General features: G+C 32.7%; 1 protein-coding gene across 1 annotated transcript; it reads left to right on the top strand.

Moving 5' to 3' along the window:
* Positions 1-12,207: 12,207 nt before the first annotated feature.
* On the top strand, positions 12,208-18,163 carry LOC112018308 (inactive protein kinase SELMODRAFT_444075). The gene is made up of 9 exons (XM_024050821.2): positions 12,208-13,138; positions 14,103-14,257; positions 14,351-14,445; positions 14,680-15,716; positions 16,069-16,229; positions 16,430-16,506; positions 16,588-16,735; positions 16,949-17,098; positions 17,739-18,163. Exons 1-9 carry the CDS (start codon positions 12,961-12,963, stop codon positions 17,772-17,774), a joined length of 2,037 nt encoding a protein of 678 aa, XP_023906589.2. The 5' UTR covers positions 12,208-12,960; the 3' UTR covers positions 17,775-18,163.
* Positions 18,164-18,486: the final 323 nt, after the last annotated feature.

The raw sequence follows: 18,486 nt of genomic DNA, 5'->3' as shown, positions 1-18,486 counted from the left end.
ACCCTTTTATGATATAAGGCCGGGTTATAGTTTTGCCTACGGTGACATTGTTGCCGCGATCGTGGCGAGTGGCATGCGCTGTGCCACTATTTGTGGTTCCTCCTTGGCTTTTGTGGGTTTGCTTGCCCCATGTGGGTCTTTTTGGTAGTTGCCGTTGGTGGTTGCGAGTCAGTGGCAATTCAATCTCTCACAAAGTCCCTTCTTCTGGTGATCTGATAGCTCTTAGTGGGCTTGTGAGATTTGTTTTGAATTTGTGGTTTGGTAATGCTATTTGTTATTGTAAGCATTCAATGAATGGTATGTATACAACTATATCTTGTGTAGTCATGTGATTTTCTGAATTATGATGTAAGTCCAGGTTGTAGTCATGCCCACAGAGATGTTGTTGCCGTGATTGTGGCGGGTAGCACGTGCCTCATGAGGTGCCTCAACATCTACCTACTCTTAGCATCAGCCTATGGGCTTCTCATTTGGCCTGCACTATTTGAACTTCGTGGTATTGATTTATTGTGCTCTGTTTGGAAGATCTGGGTGGATGGGCAATTGATTTAGTTGATGTGGAGTTGTTGGTTGAAGTTTTGATTTCTTTGAGTTCATGTGTATTTGGTTGTAGTTTGTGACTCATAGTGAGTAGTGGTTGGTTAATGTGGTTTTGTGTTTTATGGGTAATAATTTTCCTCTCCATGAAGTGCATTGGTTGGAATTACTTTGGCATTTGCAACACCTCAACAGTTTGCTCCCTTAAGGCCCTTTTTAAAGGCATAGACCTTAAGGTTTTGTTTGAGAGTTCATAAGGGAATGGAATAGTCATTAAAGGAAGAGGGGGAAGTCCCATTTTTGAGGGCTAATTATTAAAATATTAAATATTTCTATATAGTAAAAAAAAATTTCAAAAATTTTGGGGGGGCCATGTAGCTCCGCCCCTGCCTCTGCTGATCTTTGATTTCAAAGTTCTCCAAAGAAACTTCATTTTGGGATACCATAATACCAATCTCATCAATAATGGTCAATGTAGCATACCTAGCGCATTTCTCCTTTGTAGTTTCAACATGATCACATTTTACTCTATCTTTAGCTCAAAGTTGTGCCATCTTAGAGTAGTTAAGTATAGGTGTTGTCATACATTTCTTGGCCGCATGTTTAGACCGTCACAAACTAAGATAAATGGTAATACAACAAATATATAATTATGTAATACAAAATTAAACTCACAAAAAATGGTAATTTACTGCTATGAGTGGCTCCTAAACTTCTGATTCAGCTGTCTATATATTCAAAGAATCATTCCATCCAAAACCACTCAATCCATCTTTAAATATATTCATGGAAATTCTTTTTCAATGTCTTTTGTCGATTTTTCACCTTATCCTTGTTAATCTCCATATGAAGTTTCTTTGACCAACTCTTTCACTATGTCATCATATGCCTTAGAGGTAAAAGTTCATTAACTCTACCACTTATGATCACTTGATGTAAAAAGCATCCACTAAAGCATCATCCATAACACTACTTCATTGTACTTCTTTGCTTGGATCTCCACCATTCTTCTTTGATATCTTGCTCATGCTATAATTAATAGGACAAAAAACACATATAAAATAATGTGTAGATATTAGTATTAATTATCAAAAGATAGAGAGCAATATTAAACTGAAAAGAGAAACTTGCATAACATTTAGGTCTAAGTAATTGAAACATAACTTAGCAATATCAAATATTTTTTAATAGCTAAGTATAGAACAGTTTTATCAAAGTTCATTGCAGTGCACTTTGCAATATGACAAATACGTAGCATATCGAATAATAGAAATATATTAGCAAACAAATAGACAAACATAAGTAGCAATATGACATATCAATACTAGAAAAGTAGCAAACAAACAAAACTAGTAATATTGAATTATAGAAATACGTAAATGGCTGGCTTGATAGAAATACAAAACTGGCGTGGTGGAAATACATAAAATGACGTGATAGAAACGAAAGTGCCGTGATAAAGTGGCATACTGGAATGGCTTGGAATTGAAAGACTAGCAGAATATAGAAATACTAGCAGACAAAGAAAGACTTAAAAGACTAGCAGAAAAAAATAAGAAAAAGAAAGACTTGCAGTCAATATTAAAACTCACGGAATATTTGATGAATCAATGAGAACAGCAGCAGTAGCAGCGAAGAGAACAGCAGTAGCAACGTGAGCAGTAGAGTGCAGGTAGGGACGTATCAGGATTTTAGGCTAGGGGCTGGAGTATAAAGAAAAAAAAAAAAAAAATCCAATGGACATCTATATAGTATTAAAAAATTATAAATATTCAAAATCATTGTTTCTAAATACATTAAGATGCAATCATTTACCTACAAAGACAAACACAAAAACAAAATAATGTTTTTTTTTAATACTAGGCTAGCTAGGATTTAAAAAAAAATAATTAGAGCATTCATAGTGGTCGTACTAAAAATTTTAGTTTTTACAACATCACTTTACAATACACCCAATATCAAATGTTTTATTTTTTTTTTTTTAATTTTGTCACTTCATTTAAAATAATATAAACAACTTATTAAAATAATAAAGGAAGCAAGAGAATTTGAGTTTTTTAATTGAAGGAAGAGATAATTTAATAAAATATTGTATTTTATTTTTAACAACTTACTACAATCAATTGGTATTTATACCAGTTTACTTTACTTGTAAAATATTTAGTTTTAACTTCTCCAATAACACATAATTTTTTGGTTCTTTGGTAGTAAAATAGTTTTTGTGTGTGTGTGTGTGTGTGGCTAAAATACAATTACTATTGTGAATATTTTTATTGTTTTTGTTCAGTTTTTGGATTGAATAGTTGCTAGTTGAGTGAGACTAGTTAGACTTATTGAGGAGAAAGAGCGCCTATGGTTTTTGAAGGTGCCCAATTACATAAATGAAATATATTATAACTATATATATATATATATATAAAAATAAAAAATTGGACCTAGGGGGCCCCCACCTGAGTCCATCTCTGAGTGCAAGAATGATAGTAGCTTTTTTTTCTTTTTCTTTTTTCTTTTTTTATTTTTTTTATTTATTTTTTAACGGCTGGTTGAGAAAAAAAGCTGCTGTGATGTGTAAAAAGGGCTAAAGATTGAAGGGGTATTTTAGGAGTTTTAACAAAATTTTCATTAAACCTAAATACATTCCCTCCCATTTCTCTCAATTTTGAGGGGAACAAAAATTTGAGGTTTTAAGGGAAAATGGATGAATGAGGGTTCCTCCTGGCTCTTGCATTTCCTTTCACTTAAACTCCTAAACAAGGGAATGAAATTTTCATTCCATCCGTTAAAACTCCAAAACAAGGGAAGAGAAGAATATTATAAAAATATCATTTTCATTCCATTCCATTCCCTCCTCCCAAATGAAGGCTAAGCATTCTTTCTAAGTGAGACCAAGGCAGGGAAAGAAAAGATGGAAAGGGTCATGAAAGCCACAGGCTTTGACGGAAAGATAGTTGTAGGTAATGCTGGTAGACCAGGGGGAATTTGCATGATGTGGACAAATGATTTTAATGTAGATGTAGCTGATTTTAATAAAAGCACTATGGCTGTCAAAATTAATGATGATGTATGTTAATGGGTATTGATTGAGTTTTATGGACCTCCTTGCTTAACTAAAAAGAGAAAGGCCTGTGAGAACTTGGGAGCTTTGTTAAAGGTTATTGAGGAGCCTTAGGTTTGCTTAGAGGATTTCAACCTTGTAATAGATGATAAAAAAAGAAAAAAAAGAAAAAAAAAAAGGATGGAGGTAGGAGAGATGGAACTTTTCAAATCATTTTGAGGAAAATATTTGTCCTTTATCTTATTATTATGTCTGTGCAATTCACTGCTTAATTAAAAATCATACCTAAACTAAAAAAAAAAAAAAAATTCAATAATATAATTAAAATTGAATAATTAAATAAATTTTAAAAAATTGAATAATTAAATAAATAGTAAAATAAAAACACTAATAATTAAATTATATGAAAAAATCGCATCATGTAAGTCTAAGTGGTGTTTATAAAACCTAAATATTATGATTAGATTATAAAATATTTGAAAATAAATAATGAAAAATCCTTTAAAATTTTGAAAATTTTACAAGTCCATGGTTTTAATTAATTTTTTTTTTTTTATAAAAAAATTTAGAGTTTAATTTGAAGCAATTCAAAATTGTAAGGCTTCTAAGCTAGCTTCCAAACCGTGGACTCTAAGGGTACGTTTGGTATACTGTAATAATTATTGCATGGAAATAGGAATAAGTATGACAAGGAATACATTAAGTTGGAATGTAATAAGTATTACTATTCATTAGTTTGGTGACCATTTAGAAATAGAGTCCGGAATATGCATCCATAATTTAGTAGAGTATAAAAAGAATGTGTAATTAAATCACTGTTAAGTCAAATTTATTAAAATACACTTATTTTAGGGTGTTCAAAATAGAGCTAATAATTAACAACAAGAAAAATTTATTTTCTTTCCTTTTGAAGATGTGGCAACTAATGGCTTTTTAGGAAATTTTTAAAAAAAATTATTACATAAGGTGAAAGAATATATATTCAGTACTTTTGATAAGGAATAGTTATTCCTCATTTTGAAGAATAGCTATTCATAAGGAATAACTATTCATTGTAATAAAAACATAACCAAACAACCGAATAGTTATGCCATGAAAATATCTATTACATTACAATGTCTATTATAGTCTACCAAACGTGCCCTAAGTCTTGAATATCTCAAAATATTTCCTTCCTACTCACTTACAGGTTTTCAATTAAGGGGCACAAATTCGTAAAATAAAACTCACAATTTAAAACCTCTTACTAAACTCACATTCTTAGTAATTTATAATCTTCTTATCTCTTATAATTTTTGAAATGTAAATAGACACATTTTATTTTCTTCCTTATCTCTTTTCCTTTTCTAAATTTAAACAGACACACTAATTTTTTTTTTTCTTACTTCTTCTATGTTCTCTTTTATTTTGAACAGAAAAATCTCTAGGCATTCAGCAAACTCAAATTCACCACAAATTTTAAGTGCACAATAGTCAATTCAAAGGTATGTTCCTTAATACAGAACTTGATTCAGGCCATTATGTGAAACTTAAACATTTCACACCTCCTTATTCCACATATTGAACAGAGAAATCACCACTGAGAGTTTCAGCACAGTAAGACTACTTTAATAAAACACCACATCGTCAATCAAAAGGTATATTCTATCAAGTTTTCTTCATCCTCTTACATATTTAATTTATGATTGTAATTTTCTTTTTAATGCAACAGTTCTTTCACTTTTGTAATCTAATTAGGTTTTCATGATCGATTGGGAAGGCTCTCTCTATATCTTCTTTTTTGGTTTCAACAAAATGATAATAAAATTGGTCTATTGTTCTTTTCTTTCCTAATGTCTCTAAAAGAGATGAATGAATGGAAAATTATGATACCAAACTAAAATAATTTTTTTTTAAAGTCTCAAATATCAATGGTTGTACTTGTAATGATGATTGTTCACGCCTCTTTTTTTGAAAGAAATACTATATTCATAAATCTTAAGTAACAAGTTGTTAGAGGTTGTTACGGGTGGGTAAAAAAGTAATTTAAGTTGTAAATTTAAATTAGAACAAAGACCAAATTACCAACTATTATTTGTTGTGAAAGTATTGTAAAAATGTTGTAAATATAGTAGTCATGTTAATTTTCTTAATGTTGAGAACTTACTAAAAAGCTTAGAAAACTCTTTAGGCTCTGTAACTCAATGGCATGCACAATTTGAAGTTACTCTCTCCTTTAAAACCCACTCACCTGTGGTTTTTTTTTTTTTAACAATCCTTGGCACATTACTGGGCTTTGAATAAATGTTGTCTTTGAGCTAATTCTAGGCCTCACAGATCCGGATATCTTCTAATAAACCTTAAGTCTATGAGACAGCCAAAATACGAAAATGTCTATCATTCCTCTTTAAACTTCTCATTTTAAATAGTCACAGCTTGTGTGGTTTATTTATTTATTTATTTATTTTATCATTTTTATTTTAAGGTTAAATTGCAAACTATACCTCTAAAGTTTGGGGGACAAAATTTGGCAACAAACTTGGTTGTAGACGAAGGGTATAACTCCACTCAATATATATATATATGGTTGGATTCCAGTTACACTTGATGTAACTTTAAGTAATATTACATCACTCAATATTTTTTAATTTGATACGAATTTTGACAAATTTACTGTTAGATTACATTATTTTCATATATTCTTCATGCTCACAAAATTTCGAGGTGATCAAATATTAATAGCTATGTCATCAATTAATTGTTTAAATTCAAGTTTTTGTAATTTAAAATAATGCATAAAAGTTGAGTTTATGGATCAAATGGTAAATAAAATTCAATTGATATGAAAATTTGTATGAATGTTAAGAACAGTAGATTGCATGCAAAAAAAAAAAAACAACAACAACAACAACATTGGCGAAGTAGAAGCAGAAGTGGAGGATAGAGCCATGGCAGGCAACTAGCAGCAAAGCCGTCCTTTAACTCTAAGTCCTAGCTCTAAGCCTGGGTATTAGACTTGGCTTCCCCCTCTCAAAAGATAAAATAATCCCCCACAATTACTAATACATAAATTTTTTTTGTATGCATGCATGTTAGATATAAAATGAATCTTTGTTCCCTAATCGTCATAGACTCGAGTCATATATTGGATGCATGCATTGTTACTAATTCGATTAGCTTTGAAAATAATAATAATATATATTCTCCTGACCTGTTTCGCGTAAACTTAGATAAGTTTAAAAAAGATTGATTCAAAAATATCAACAAAACAAGAATCCTTGACCCCTAAGCCTCCATTGTTAGTCAACATTAGTGGATCTAGTGGCTAAACACAAAAGCCAAAAGAAGAAATGAAAGAGTCAGCCACTAAACAAATAGTTGTTAAATTCAGAAAATAGCAGTGTTGGGGTAGCCCAACCCATGACACTGTTGATCCCTTTTGCCTCTCCAATGAGTAGTTATAGCAATTCCATTTTCTTTAAGCCATGTCCTTTCAACAATCAAATGGGGGCATAAAAGTTTTGCACAGCTACTACAAATCAATAATTTTGTGCCACCTGAAGAGATATAATTAACCCTGACAATTATTAATTACTATAATGTGATGGATGCAATTAATTAACATTAACATTTTTGTAGATTGTAAAAAGAATGAGCATCTTCATTGTTGGACCTACGACTCTGACTCTTCCTTCCCATATAGAATCTTTACTGAGAAAGACAAGGGGAAAGAGCATCTTCACGTTTCCTGTTGGAGATAAACAAGGCAGAAAAGCTTTATGTGTTACTGTTTGATTGTGAATTCTTTGGTGTCCTCTTCTGCTGCATGCATTCATATCAACCATGAAAGTTTTACTACCAACCATTTGCTAGGTTTTGAAAGATTCGGCGACCACAAAAGTACACGTTTTTGTTGCTTCTTTATCCTTTTCTTTGCCATGTCTCATGCCTCACAAACAGTCACAAAGGCAACTTCTTTTATAATCAGAATATCAAAAAGCAAATGCACAAGAACTTTATCTTTCTGGTAAACGTTACGACTCCTTAGGATATAAATTATAATAAGGAATGAGGCATGGAGATCAAGGTTGAACTTTACTATTTTTTACTTTTTTGGTGAAATAGAACAAAATAAACAAATAAAACTTGGCAGATGCATCATATGTACTAAGAAAAGAAATGTTATCATATGCTTAGGGAATTTACATATTTTATTAAGAAATTGATGGTTAATTAATTAATATTCTCTTCCAGATTTCTTTATAGCTCTTTTGGATTCGCTTTTTTCATTAGTCTATGACTATTAAATTGTTTGTTTATATAAATTAAAATTTCAAAACAAAAAGATAATCTAAAAGCAGGCCTGTAGAATGAGTTTAATGGATATATTTCATTTTTCACTGCTTTTCCCACTTGCAAACCTTTCGATCTTCGTTGCCGATTAGTTGTTTTCTTAGGGTCAACCTCAAATCCGACCATTTCTGTCTTCTGATCAAAATTGCAATGTCTACACAGTAAATATTGTCAGAAAGAGAATCCAAGAAAAAAAGATGAGACATACACAAAACCCAGTCTCTGCATGAATGACGTGAAGAGAAAAATTCAAAGTCACGTGACGTGATCTATGACTTTACAAAGTTTGGAAATGAGTAAAGACGAATTACCTAGCGCTCCAAAGAAGAAAAAAAAGAAGTATTGGTAAATTGTAAAGAAGCCCCTTATTGCTTTTCACATTCACATTTCAGGCCCCACTGAAAAGAAAGAAATTAAGCTTGACATAGGTAGGTCCCACCTAAGATCAACAATTGAATAGGTTTTTCTTGTCATCATGTGCCCCAAGGACTGAAGAATTGAATTATTTTGGGGTGGAGCCCTTTGCAACAAATTTTGGGTCATTCCTCGTTGTTTTCTCTTTTGTATTGTGGCCAATATTTCATTACTGATGGAACACAATTTTTGACAAGTGCATTAATCACGTAAAATTGTATAACTTTGGTCACAATTTGTCATGTATTGAGTTGTGAATATAGAATTATGGTGGAATATTCATATGAAATACATATTTACCACTCACAACTCATCACGTGATGAGTTGTGGGCAAAATTGTACAACCTTATATAGTCCTAGCATTATTCTTTATTGTTCATAATATTTTTTGGGAATAGGTAAATTGATAATTTCAGGTCCATTGTTAATAATAGTTTATAACACCATTTTATTGTTGAATAAGTTGGCTGGTTTGTTTGTTTTAGGCTCTGCCCCTCAAGTTTTCTCTTATGTAATTATAGTTGAGCAGGCATTAGTTGGAAATTAGTGTAGTTTGTATAGTTTATGCTGTTTCAATAAAATCTTCTTGATTTTCATCCCAAAAAAAAAAAAATTATTTCATTGTCTATCATTCATAACTCATGAAAAAAATGTATAAAAGAAACTGTATATCTAAACTTATTGATATTTATAGTTATTATGATTTTCTCTTCTATGTACAAATGTCTCAATTTTACATATTACAATTTTCCTCCCTCGAATCCAAGCTTGCTTTCTATTTTGCCCATTTAGTAAGAAGCTTCTTTTTGTTTTTTTTGCGTTGTGATCGGGAAGGGCGGTGGTAAACCACACTACTATAATATATTAGGTACTAATCATCCTGTTACAAAATAGCTCAACCTCATCCAATGCCAACGAATTCTCCACCATAGACAGTGGGTTAAATAGAATGATCAGTATATTGAGAGGTGCCAAAATTAGTCAGTGCGTCAATACATTAGTTAGCTTTCCTAAAAATGTGTTGGATTGTCTCAAGTTGATGAAGTTCCTCATCATGGTCCTACAATCAGTGAGAAGGGGTTCCATTATAATGTTATTAATAAACAGATAGATTAGAAATATCATGAACAATGAGCTCAGCATTGAGCTCAACACAAATCAAACTAATTCCAAGTTAAATTGCTAAGGAGAGTTTGTCCTTCAAGACCCACAGCTTCGTTGTGAGGCTGGATGTAACACCCATGAACCTTGCAAAACTAGATATCCAGTTACCCTCATAATTCCTTAGAAGCCCCTCCCTCCTGCTGTACCAAGATTTCCAACAGTCAAACCATCAATAGTAAGTTTTATCCACCCACTCTGAGGACTAATCCACTTGACCTAGATGCATTTTCTCAGCGGCTTAGGAGCTTTATCAACCACCCACGATAAGCTTTTTGATTTTCGAAACTCTTAGCTTTTTGAATTTTGACTTAGTTTTAAAAATTTGTCAAAACTAGCTTTTTCGAAAATAAGTCACGTTTTATCTTTTTGTCACTCATTTAACATAAAAGCTATATATACCCAAAAAAAAAAAAGTTTTTTAAAATTTGTTTTTGACAAATGGACTTTAGGTATTTGCTTAAGTACAGTTGTTAATATTTTGTCTTTTTTGGTATAACTATATTTCGACGTAACTTATTTTTAAGCAAAATAAGAAAATAATTTATATCAAACCCACAGTAATACATAATACAATATAAAAAATTACAATAAATTTAGATGCACAACAAATTTCATAATTATTGTAAAAGTGGTGTCAATAATTAGCGTGTACTATAAAAGTGGTGTCAATAATAATCTTATCTGAAAGTGATGTACTAATCACAATTGATTACGTAAGATGTTGCGAAAAAAGTTATAAATTTTTTTATATTTCTAATATTGTTGAAAAACTTATAAATTGTCATATGAAAAACTTTATAAGCTGTTTTATTTTGGTTTTGGTAAGGGACAACTAAGAAGGGGACTTAATTCAAAAAATGGAAGCCATTGAGTATTTTGTTCCCACACGACAAATCCTTTTACTTTTTTTTTTTTTTTTTTGCTCAATAAATCCTTTTACTTTTTGGTACAATGTGGTGGACAAAAGCAAATATTAAATTATATAATTTTGATGGTAGCAAATGGCTTTTTGTGAGCATAGGTTTTTTAATTTAGTTGGAATTCTGAATTCTGCACACCCAATTTAATGTCACACATGTACAGCCATAAGTTATTTGTCTCAATGTGTGTGTTTGTGTGCGTCCTTATCCTGCCATGTTTTGCCGTTTTAAAATGCAGAGAGCAAAGGAAATCCAATCGGTAGAGGTCAAATTATAAGCCAACAAATAATAAAACCCCACATTCTTTCAAGCTTTTATCATTTTATGTAAAAAGCATGGTACATTGGCACATTTTAAATCAAAGTTCAACCCATCAAAATATTAAAAAGCGAAATGAGTATTGCTAATACTGTACAGCTAGATATTTTTCAATTGAAATATTTTTAAAAATATGACTTGTGTCAATAATTAAAAAAAATTTTTTTGGAAAACTTCAGATTTTTAACTTGGCTTTATATCTCTAACACTCAACCTTTTAAATTCTTTGCAAAGATAAAATAAAATCTATCTATTTCTTCTACTCCAAAGGTCAAAAGAAGTGTTTTAATTTTTTTTAATGATATTAATTACTTGTTTAACTCCATTTATGTTTGTAATTAATTTCATATATTGTTCACAACTTATTTCAAGTATGAAAAATGTGGAAGGTTGCAATAGTTTGACTATTAACATAAAAGTTTAGTCATCATTTTATTATGAATGAATTCACTATAGATACACATTAGGTGTCTTGTGATATATTTGATAAACACTGATTAATTGAGCATCTATAATGCAACCGAAATTTTTTGGATTAAGGATTCTCCAAAAAAAATGGACTAAGAATCACAAAGCTAAGTATGGTAACTATTGTTTAACTTATTTTTTAAGTCAGTTTATGTATAATATTTTAGAATCTCTTTTATTTAGATACAATTACATTTTGACAAAACTTAATTGCAATTCCTTGAGTGTTGTAATTTAGATTCCTCATTAAATTCAATGAGATTATCAAATGAACAATAAGTCATATAGTTGAATTTTTTTAATAGAAAAATCATTCACTTGAATTTACTTGTTGTAGATAACGCATTTGATCTTATATAGTAGACCAATATAATCACATAGTTGAATTTACAAATTACAAGGCATAAAAAATTGCACCTAAACTTTACATTACTTTTAGCCTTATAAGCAAAATAAACTAATAAAAATAAGTCAAATTGTACTTTTTCATCCTAAACTATCAAACCAGTTGAACTATCAAAACACATGGTTGACCTCTCGATTTTAAAAATACGTTACACTTAACCCCTTACCATTTATTTTGCTCTTAACTCTAACAAAATTTGGTATTAAAAAACCAATTTATCTCTCAACCATATGGATCAGAGAGGGGGTAAATTGGTCTTTCAATGCTATGGTTAGTCAAATTTAACACTGAAATAGACTGTATTGAAACTTATGAATCAATTGTGAGATTCAAGGATTCTTAAAAAAAAAAAAAAAAAATTGTGAGATTCAAGGATTCAGAGGGTTAAGTGTAATTTTATTTTTGAGAAAGGGTTAAGTGTAATTGAAGTTCTAGTTTAGGATATCAAAAAATAAAATAAAATGTAATTTATACTCATAAAAATAAAAATAAAAGTTATTCTAAAACACACGCTAAAGGTTACCAAATACAAATAGAACTCTATATAAAGCAGTTAATTAATGTGTTAATAATAATGACTTAATGAGAGAGAGAGAGAGAGAGAAAGCTCCAATCATTGATCTGATTTTCTCATTAAAACAGTTTAGTCATTTCTGTGTACCCACCAAAACCGTCCGTTACTAGTTATTTATCGTTTTGTTTACTTTTGAGTTTTGGCTTTCTTCATTGGCGCTTCTCTCTTGCTATTTTGCACAACCTGGATGAGAATCTAATCTTTTATGCCACCCCACTTTGCTCAGCTAAGCCAAAGCTTCATTCATTTTTATTTATTTTTTCTATATCTCATGCATTCCTTGTGAGATGGGTAGGTTTCAGTTTCACTTGTAGTAAAGCTTTGTACTTGAAAATCTTGCACAACCCCAGAGAAAAAAAGATAATTTTTTTTTTTTTTGGGGTGTGACAAAGAGTTTTTAGAGTTTCACATTTCCTTCTAGAGCTAGATAGTTGTTGAAGTACCTTGGAGTGTGTGTCTTCTTATTCTTCTTTTTATTTGTTTTGGTTTGTTTACTTTAGACTTTCATGTGGGTATCCCAAAAAGCTTATTGGTTTCCGTGACAGTTGTCTCTGATTTACTAGTCATTATACAGTGATAATGCAACTTTTTCTGTTTAAAGTTTGTTTTTTTATCTGAACTTTGTGGCATCTGATTGAGAAAATTTTTCATGTGGATTTAAAAAGAAAAAAAAAAGAAAAAGAAACATCTTGTGGGTTTGATCCACAGGGGTGTGGTGGTGAAGGTTGGTGAAAGTTAGGATTTTTTTGTTGGTGGGTTGTGGATTGAAATATGAAACAGAAGGGTGTCAAGGAAAAGGGTTCCTCAGATGTGAGTGGGAAAGTGGTGGTAGTTGCTGTTAAAGCATCAAAGGAAATTCCAAAGACAGCTTTGGTGTGGGCTTTGACACATGTTGTTCAACCTGGTGATTGCATAAGGCTGTTGGTGGTCATTCCCGCTCACTCCTCAAGTAATTGTCTTTGTCTTGAACCTATTGTTTTGTTCAATGATTAACATTTTAAAAGTTATCTCAAAGGTATTAATGAAATGATGTTAAATCTCCTTTTTGTTTGGTTTTTTTTTTAGCTTAATTATGTTCTTTCCATTTGATTTATGTTTTGTTGTTGGTAGTTGGATATGCCTATTATTCTGTCTTGTTGCTCTGCCTGTAATATGCAGCTCATGACTATATTTGTTGGAAACTCTTCTTATATTCAAAATTACATGTTGAAGAATTGAATATTCCTTCTTAGCATAAATACTTGTAACATGCCATTGCATTTTGTGTAATTATAAACTCTTTAGTTATAAAACTGTGAGTATTGGGTAATTTTTCTGTTCTCAGACATCAGAAAGTGACAGTAATACATTTTTCTTGTTCACTTCTTTGGCATTAAATATCAAGGGTAAGCAGTATTGATTTGTGATAGTCTGTTGGAAAATTTAAGAAAGACAATGATAGCAATTTAACCTCACAGACAATAGGGAGTGATTGAATTGTTGAGGCATGTCATTCCTCTCGATCTATGCTAATAAGAGTAAAATGAGCTTCTGAGTAGCACGGCATGTTTGATGATATCTTTGTTTCCTCTTGAGATGCCCTTGAGTGTATGAAACTCATAAGCAGAATGGAAAACTTCCACTTAACTTGCAATGAATATATGATCCTCTCTTCCTTAAACTCGCAAATTGTGTATCTCATGGTTATTACCATGCCACATCATCTTTGATACAGCACATATTTGAAGTGTTGTTGAGTTTAGGCCAACAACACAGCATCAGCAAAATCAAACGATCCATAATTAAGATCAGTTGTGCATATCGTCTATATATACTGCAATATTTAATTCTAGTCTGGATTGTGTTTCTTCTTCCTGGTTATATTGACTTTGGGAAGTAAATTTGATGATTGATGAGAAAGCTGTATATTTTAGGTAAAAGGATATGGGGCTTTTCAAGATTCACCAGTGATTGCACCACTGGTCACTGGTGGTCTCTCTCAGGAACGAGTTCTGACAAGAGGGATGATATTGCAGATTCATGCTCTCAAATGGTGCTTCAACTCCATGATGTTTACGACCCAGAAAAAGTTGGTGGTCCAGATCATTGTTCTTGTCAACAATTAATTCTGATGTACTTCATGTCTAATTTAAAGAGTTTGACACCTGATTTTTCTTCATAGATAAAGGTCAGGATAAAGATTGTCTGTGGCTCTCGTTGTGGAGTGGTAGCTGCTGAAGCCAAGAAAGCTGGATCAAACTGGGTTATATTGGATAAGTAATAAAAATAATGCACACCTTGTTTTCTCACATTACATATTGTACTGTTTCTCATCTTGAGAAATCCATTTAAAACTTGGGGCATTGCATATGGACGTAGGCTGTTGATCTCACAAAAGATGTTTATTCAATTCAAAGATGTTGAATCCACATCTTATGTCTTTTTAAAATTATTTCACATTATATGGTTTCCTTCATCTGTTTGTTCATTTTCCCCCCCAATTTTGTACAGACAATTGAAAACTGAAGAGAAATTCTGCATGGAAGAGCTGCAATGCAATCTTGTTGTTATGAAGAAATCTCAACCAAAGGTTCTTCGTTTAAATTTGGTAAATTCACCAAATACAGAATCTGAAGTGGGTTGTGCAACATTTGAAATAGAAACATCTCCAGGACAACATAAAAGCAAGTTTGAAAAATGGAATATGATTAGAGGGCCAGCTGTGACTCCTGTAAGTAGTCCAGACCATGAGTCACCATTGACTATAACTGATGTTGGAACCTCATCTATATCTAGCTCAGATCCAGGAACTTCGCCGTTTTTACTGTCTGGAATTTCTGGGATTCTAAAGAAAGACCTTCAATTTATCACAAAGGAACATGAAAATCTGGACGAATGTGATTCTGACACAGACAGTGAAAGGCTGAGTTCTTGTTCCACAAGTTCATATTTCCAGCCATGGATGTCAAACATTCTCAGTTCTAGTAGTGAATATTCAAAACCTATGCTGGAAGGTTCACAAAGACATGATGGGAAGGCTCTAACTTCCGCATATGAAGTCTTGCTGGAGAAATTGTCTAAATTAGATCACGATCCTCATATTGGATTGTTAAATTATAGACTTGATCTGGACTTAAGCAAAAGTGTAAGAGAAGCAATTTCATTATCGAGAAATTTACCTCTTGGCCCTCCTCCATTGTGTTCCATATGTCAGCACAAGGGACCTACATTTGGGAATCCTCCCCGGTGGTTCACTTTTGCTGAACTGGATTTTGCTACAGGTGGATTTTCACAGGCTAATTTCTTGGCTGAAGGTGGATTTGGTTCTGTACATCGAGGTGTCTTACCAGATGGCCAGGTTATTGCTGTCAAGCAACACAAATTGGCTAGTTCTCAAGGTGATCTTGAATTTTGCTCTGAAGTTGAGGTCTTAAGTTGTGCACAGCATCGTAATGTTGTGATGCTAATTGGGTTCTGTGTGGAGGACGGAAGAAGATTGCTGGTTTATGAATACATTTGCAACGGGTCTTTGGATTCTCATCTTTATGGTAAAATTTCCCTATCCTTATTTGTTTTTAACTTACCAATATTCAATGATGGTAATGGTATTGTGGATGTGAACAGCCATAATCTCTCTTGTGTGGGAGAATTTCCTGTTTACTTAAAGGTTTTATGTTACAAAGTTTATATCATGCTTTTAGTTTAACACTTTAACTTTAACCAGATGAGCTGAGAAGATCAAATTGCTTTGCCTATCAAATAACTATCTTTTGTAAATGGGTACCCTTTTGTTAGAAGTGTGTATGATATCCTGAAAACACTTGGATTTGAAACTTGATTTTTTCTTTAACTAACTATTAATGTCATCACTTTCACCGACTAACAAATCTGATTTTGCAGGACGAAATCAAGATCCGCTAGAATGGTCTGCACGGCAAAAAATTGCCATTGGAGCAGCTCGTGGGTTGAGATACCTTCATGAAGAATGTAGAGTTGGTTGTATTGTCCACCGAGATATGCGGCCTAACAACATCCTTCTCACGCATGATTTTGAACCATTAGTACGTCATGCTCTTAAAATCTTTTTATTACACAGAAGGCCTGAAAATACTCGTACCAGCCAGCCATACACTGTTCATGATGGGCTTCTGGGTGTTAATGCTGTTTCTTGTGTCAAATTATAGGCTGCATCATCAAATGCTTTTAATTGCTTGTTTATAAATAGGACATGTGAAAACTGACTGCTACATCTGGACTGTAGGTGGGAGATTTTGGACTGGCAAGGTGGCAGCCAGATGGAGACACGGGGGTGGACACAAGAGTAATCGGAACATTTGGGTAAAACCAGACAACATTTATTTTCTTCTTGGTTATAAACTGTTTGCAAACAATGACGAAAGAAATTATGGCTTTCTGTAGGTACTTGGCCCCAGAATATGCTCAAAGTGGCCTAATCACGGAAAAAGCTGATGTGTATTCCTTTGGGGTAGTACTGGTGGAGCTCGTTACAGGGAGGAAAGCTATGGACATAAACCGGCCCAAAGGCCAGCAGTGTCTCACTGAATGGGTATGAGTTAATTTACCTTCTATATGGTTGTTAAATGCATCATTAATTTAAATATTGATAAAGATACTTAGTATCTTGCAGTTATGATGCAAAGTATTTATCTTCCTGTTTATCTTGTTCCTTCTGGGTAATTGTACGTGTTTTACCAAACAAGAATCAATTTACTTTCAAGTTTTTTCCTTGGTCATTGCTTATGTTTCAAATTTGGAGCAGGCACGGCCTTTGTTAGAAAAACAAGTTTTTCAAGAACTGATTGACCCATGCTTAAGGAGCTGCTACTCAGAGCAAGAGGTTTGTCGCATGCTGCAGTGTGCCTCATTGTGCATCCGGCGCGACCCTCATTCAAGACCTCGCATGTCTCAGGTTGGAGACTCGGAATTCATATTTTGTATTTTATAAATATACGGACAAGAGTTACTTGTGCCCGTCATATTAGAATCAATGGGAAGCATTAAATGAGCCTGGTACTCCTAAGTAGTACCAATTCAATAGAGAGAGAGAGAGAGAGAGAGAGAGAGAGAAGATACATTTTATTTGCCTTCTAAGTAGTACCAATTCAATAATTGACAAAAAGGATTACATGTATTTGCCTTCTAAGTAGTACCAATTCAATAATTGACAAAAAGGATTACTTAGATAGAAGAAAACTTCTGAGAGCCAGTGGAACTGATAATTATTTGCTAGGCAATCTGCCTTGGCATTAAAATTTCTGTGATTTCTTGGACAAGGTAATAGTTGCAAGTATGCTTTTATAGAAATATGTGCCAATTACTGTAGCCCATGACTAATTGCTTGAGAGAACATCCTCCATGGATTTTTCTTTGGAAAATTCTTGCAATTTTTAATACTTAGAATAATGTAATGGCCATTTATCATTTTATGAAAATATCATCTGAACTGTGTCAACTTTTGATAGTTGTAGGTGTCGTATATAGAGCCTATCAGAACTGGCACTTATTCATTCATGGTTCCCTTATTTTCTGTTTGTACTGTTCCCATATAGGTGCTTCGCATGCTGGAGGGTGACATTGTAATGTAATCAGACCTATCGCATTTCAATCTCTTGGAAACAACAGGGAAGAAAAGTGACCAGAGAAGCTGCAGGCTGAGGCATTACAATGATTAGATATGATGTTCTTCTGCAGGGTGAAGGGCAGCAGCACAAGCTAGAGAGTGTGAAGGGAGCAGGGAGGCCTTGTGGAAGGACCATTTGTAAACAGTCCGCATGATAGGAGTACTTCAATTGCCTTTGCCTTTTTTACTTTTGGTTAATTGAACAGAATACGGTAGAGATGTTGGCTGTATAGTTCTAAGAATACGACCAAATGTAAATGATGTCCATTTTTTGTTAGAGATTGAGAGTTCATCAAATTCCCTTGTGCACATTCAATTTTTGGTTAATGAGGATATGTATTTTACTGTCTCAAATGTCCAATTCTTAGGACCTTTTAACTTTGCCAAGAATAAATTAGGGTTGTGAATGAGCCGAGTTTTGTCAAGTAGTGAATGTTTGAGTTTAGCTCAACAACAAAAGTAAAATATTTAAGCTCAGTTTAAGATCGAACCAACCCTACAAAGAATGTTTTGAGCTTGTCAAAAAGTCCAAAAGCTTGAACTTGAGCTCAAACCTAAAGTTAATATCAAGCTCTTGCACTAAAGATCCAATATAAGTATATTATCAAGTCCATATCGAGCTTATTATCGAGCCTATTTGTTTTGGACGAATGGTCTCAACTTTGAATTAATTAAAG

The sequence above is a fragment of the Quercus suber genome, unplaced genomic scaffold, assembly GCF_002906115.3.
Source record: "Quercus suber isolate HL8 unplaced genomic scaffold, Cork oak 2.0 scaffold_187, whole genome shotgun sequence".
Taxonomy (NCBI): domain Eukaryota; kingdom Viridiplantae; phylum Streptophyta; class Magnoliopsida; order Fagales; family Fagaceae; genus Quercus; species Quercus suber.
The sequence above is the reverse complement of the archived record's forward strand: the minus strand, read 5'-3'. Positions and strand labels throughout refer to the sequence as shown.